At 40.9% G+C, this 4,359-nt stretch overlaps 1 protein-coding gene across 1 annotated transcript in view; it reads right to left on the reverse strand.

The window, feature by feature from the left end:
- Positions 1-1,929: 1,929 nt before the first annotated feature.
- Positions 1,930-4,359, reverse strand: part of LOC101995121 (histone H2B-like) — a 3,898-nt gene continuing 1,468 nt past the window's right edge. Inside the window, 2 exon segments of the mRNA XM_013353833.1 lie at positions 1,930-2,244; positions 2,246-2,464. Coding sequence (XP_013209287.1) covers positions 1,930-2,244; positions 2,246-2,464 — 534 coding nt within the window.

Consider the following 4,359-nt stretch of genomic DNA (forward strand, 5'->3'; position numbering starts at 1 on the left):
ACACCAAGAAAACAAGGCCCTCTAAATCAAGATGATACACACACATATGAAGTCACAAAGAGACTGAGAAAGCATGAAAAAGGCCTACATGGGCCTTCACCAGTTGGGGCCCTAGAGCTGAAAAGAGAAGCCGACATATGCCCTCATCCCTAACCCAGAAGCAATATCCTATTGATAACTATACTTATAAATGAAAAATTAGTTTCCTCAAAGGGAGTCTTACTGGAGAAACAAACTATACTCCTTTTTTTCCTAGTTCCTATAGGTTACTCTTTTTTATTGATTTTTATTGAGCTCTACATTTTTCTATGCTCCCCTCCCTGCCTCTCCTCCCCTTCAACACTTTCCCAAGGTCCCCATGCTCCCAATTTACTCAGGAGATCCTGTCTTTTTCTACTTCCCACGTAGCTATATATGTCTCTCTTAGGGCCCTCGTTGTTGTCTAGTTCTCTGGGATTGTGATTTGTAGGCTGGTTTTCTTTGCTTCTTGTTTAAAAACCACTTGAGTGAGTACATGTGATAATTGTCTTTCTGTGTCTGGGTTACCTCACTCAATATGATGTTTTCTAGATCCATCAATTTTCCTGCAAAATTCAAGCTGTTGTTATTATTTTCTGCTGTGTAGTACTCCATTGTGTAAATGTACCACATTTTCCTTATCCATTGTTTGGTCGAGGTTGTTATATAGTATATATATATATTATATAATACATATATATTATAATCATCATATTATTATATTAATATTATGTTATATATTATAACACCTCAGAAGTCTGTTTTCTATTGAGAGATAGAAACGAGGTAGATCCAGATGGAAGGGGATATGGGAGAATGGGGGGAGTAGAGGGAGGGTAGTTATAATCAGATTTTATGTATGTTATAAATGCTTGGCCAAGAGCTCAGGTTTATTGCAACTTAAATAACCCATTTCTATTAATCTGAATTCTTCCATGTAGTTCGTGGCTTTATCTGTCCTCCAGCCTGTCCTGCTCCCTCTGTGACTCCTAGTGACTCCTCTGACTCTGCCTGCCTTCCTCCCACAGTCTACTGTGTCTGGCTGTCGTACCTTATATTTTCTTTTCTTTTTCTTTTTTAACAATCTATCTATCATCTATCTATCATCTACCTACCTATGTATTTATTTATTTGCATACTGACCACAGTTTCCCCTCCCTCTACTCCTCCTGTTCCCTCCCCTACCTCCATTCTACCCTCATCCTCTCTTTCTCCATCTCCATTCAGATGGGATAAGGCCTCCCATGGGGGACAACAAAGCAAGGCATATCAAGTTGAGGCAGGACCATGCTCCGTCCCTTTGTATCAAAGCTGGGCAAATTATCCCACCATAGGGAATAGCCTCCAAAGAGCCAGTACATGCATCATAGACTGGTCCTGGTCCCACTGCCAGGGCTCCCACAAAAGATGAAGCTACACAACTGTCACCCAGAAACAGAGGACCTAGGTCCCTTGCTGGCCCCCTGGCTGTTAGTCCAGAGTCTGTGAGTTCCCATGAGTTCAGTTCAGCTGTCTCTGTGGCTTTCTCTGTCACGATTTTGACCCCCTTGCTCATATAACCCCTCCTCCCTCTCTTTAATTGGGCTCCTGGAGCTCCGCCCAGTACTAGTCTGAGGATCTCTGCATCTGCTTCCATCAATTACTGGATGAACTGCTTTATATTTTCAATAAAATGAAAAAGTGACATAGTACAACCTAATTTTTTTTTAAAAAACCACCACTTTCCTGATGTATCCCCAAATAAATCATGAGTCGACATATATTCTAACAAACAACATTTTATTTAATTAATTGGGATGCTTAAAAGTGTGGGAGGGTTCCTGAGGTCAAACTCGAGCTGATGCTACACCTCTCTTAGGAGAAGTGGTGGCTCTTAAAAGAGCCTTTAGGTTTTGAAGAAGTCGAAGCCATTCACTTGGTGGAGATGTACCGGAGCATGGCCATGGTACCTTCAGCTATTGCTCGATCGCACATCTCTCCCGGAAGAAGAAGGCGTACTGCACTCTGGATCTCTCTGGAGTTGATAGTCTTGCTATTGTTTAGACGGGCCAGATTGCTTGCTTCCATTGCGATTCTCTCAAACATATCCTTTACGAACGAATCCAAGACGCTTACAGACCTCTGGGACAGGGTGAGACCCACATGGACAAGTCTTAGCACCTTGGGAAAGTAGATGGCGAAGCTGTTCCTACAGCGGCGTCTGAAGAGACGGGCTGCTCTAAGCTCTTTTTTCCTTCATGCGTTGGCGCTGGAGAAGGTGGAGAGAGCGGCGGTGCTTCTCTGGTTTCTCTGACTTCTCCGGCAGCTGCTGCTTCTTCTTTGAGATAGCTTTTTTAGGCTTTCGGACCTTGACAGCTTCCTCAGATGTTATCAGAGGCTTGCTTGTCCACAGCCGTTGGCTCCTCCGCAGAGGTTGACTCCTGCCCAGTGTCCATATCTGAGGCACCTGCCACAGAGACCGAGGTAGTCGCCATGAACAGATAAGTCAGAAAATGGCAGTTTGTGAGGTAAGTGACGTACTGCGCATGAGGCATTACGACACGTGACAGACCAACTCAACATCTGATTGGACAACGAATCTGTTAGCCACTATACATATTGAGTGTGATTGGATGGTTCCTAAGCCTGGTGACATGTTACCCAATCAGAATAGGAACTCAATGATTCGCTAATCTTCTGGTTGGCAACTGGAACCCTGGACCCTTCTAAGATACCCATGGCACAGTGTAACATTATAGGATCATGTCAGGGGACTGGTGTCACACCATTATGGCTTTGAAAGACAACCAAAATAAAAGAATCCATAAAGAGCACATATCAGTTCTGACACCTTTCAAGAGCCTGAGTTCAGTAATTCAAGTCTCTTATATTAAGCAAATTTGGGCCATTACTCACTCTTTAAAAATAGTAAAATATATTTTAGTTTTTGAGGTTAAAATTACATCATTCCTCCTTCCATTTTTTTCTCCAACTCCTTCCATGGTTCTCCCCCCTCTCAAATTCATGCTTTCACTCTCATATTCACGAACTGTTCTTCTTTGTTGTTACACACAGAAAGAGACATAATGCATTTTATATGTGTGTGTCTATATATTTCATATGTATGTATGGATATACATGTAATTATCTATATTATATGTATTTCTAAATGCTTGTATATATTTCTAAATACATGTGTATAAACGTATGTCTATTTTCATATATATTAATATATGTAAATACACATATGTCTAGATATTATATATTCTTAAATGCTTATTATTTCTAAATATGTATATATGTGTGTAAAAGTGTGTGTCTATATATTTACATATTCATATATATGTATATGCATACACATTCCATATATTCCTAAACATTTATATATATATATATTTCTCTCTATATATATATTTCTAGATGTGTGTGTATACCAAAATACTAAAATACAAACAAACATGAGTTCTGAGGAAGATGCCTTCTATCTGGAATTTAGTATATATGAAATTTATTCAGAATACAGGCCTAAGGAAAGGATAAAGAAAGAGGTCAGCGTTGGCAGAAGCAGTTGTGTATCATTGATGTAGTTCAAATAAAATATTCTTTGATCCCCAAAACAATGCTGGAAGTAACATGGTCTGCCTTTATGTAGAACAAACAGCACTGCTACACTCACCTGGACCAGTCCTGGAGGTGGTCTATTTGGAAATGTGTGATCTTGGGGATATCAGCTCTATGCAGTCAGGTCATAGCCGAAGGCACTCATAACTCCTCAGCAGCTGTCGCAATGGAGCTTTCCTTGAAGGAACTCCTGGAAGTCCAGAGATGTGTCTATTGTAACTTCATTCTTAAGTGAGACTTTGGTTAAGGATACGTTAGGAGGATAGCTCTTATCCTTTAGCATGTGCTACGGCATTCTGCAGTTGACATAGAGAGATGTACTGTGAAAAAAACAGCACATTACCTACTGAGGGGTCTTCCCAGCCTCTTAACTGGCCAATCCTTGAAATGTTAATATGAATTTCAAAGATATGTGATGATGGTTTATGATGAGAAAATTTCCTGCTATTTTACCACACTGAGAGTTAAACAGAAGAGGCAGCATTTCCTTTTGCATCTCCCTTTTCATAGTTTTTTTTTTAAGTTCAGCTTGGAGGGCTTGTGGGGAAAATGACTGAATAGGGGATATCTCTGTGTGAGTCAGTGAAGAAGAGGGATAGGTTGAGAAAAAATAAGCCACACTCCACCAAAAGAGAGAGGAAGAGGACAGGCAGTGGTGGCGCACACCTTTAATCCCAGCACTCGGGAGGCAGAGGCAGGCGGATCTCTGTGAGTTCGAGACCAGCCTGGTCTACAAGAGCT

Source organism: Microtus ochrogaster, unplaced genomic scaffold (genome assembly GCF_000317375.1).
Source record: "Microtus ochrogaster isolate Prairie Vole_2 unplaced genomic scaffold, MicOch1.0 UNK17, whole genome shotgun sequence".
Taxonomy (NCBI): Eukaryota; Metazoa; Chordata; class Mammalia; order Rodentia; family Cricetidae; genus Microtus; species Microtus ochrogaster.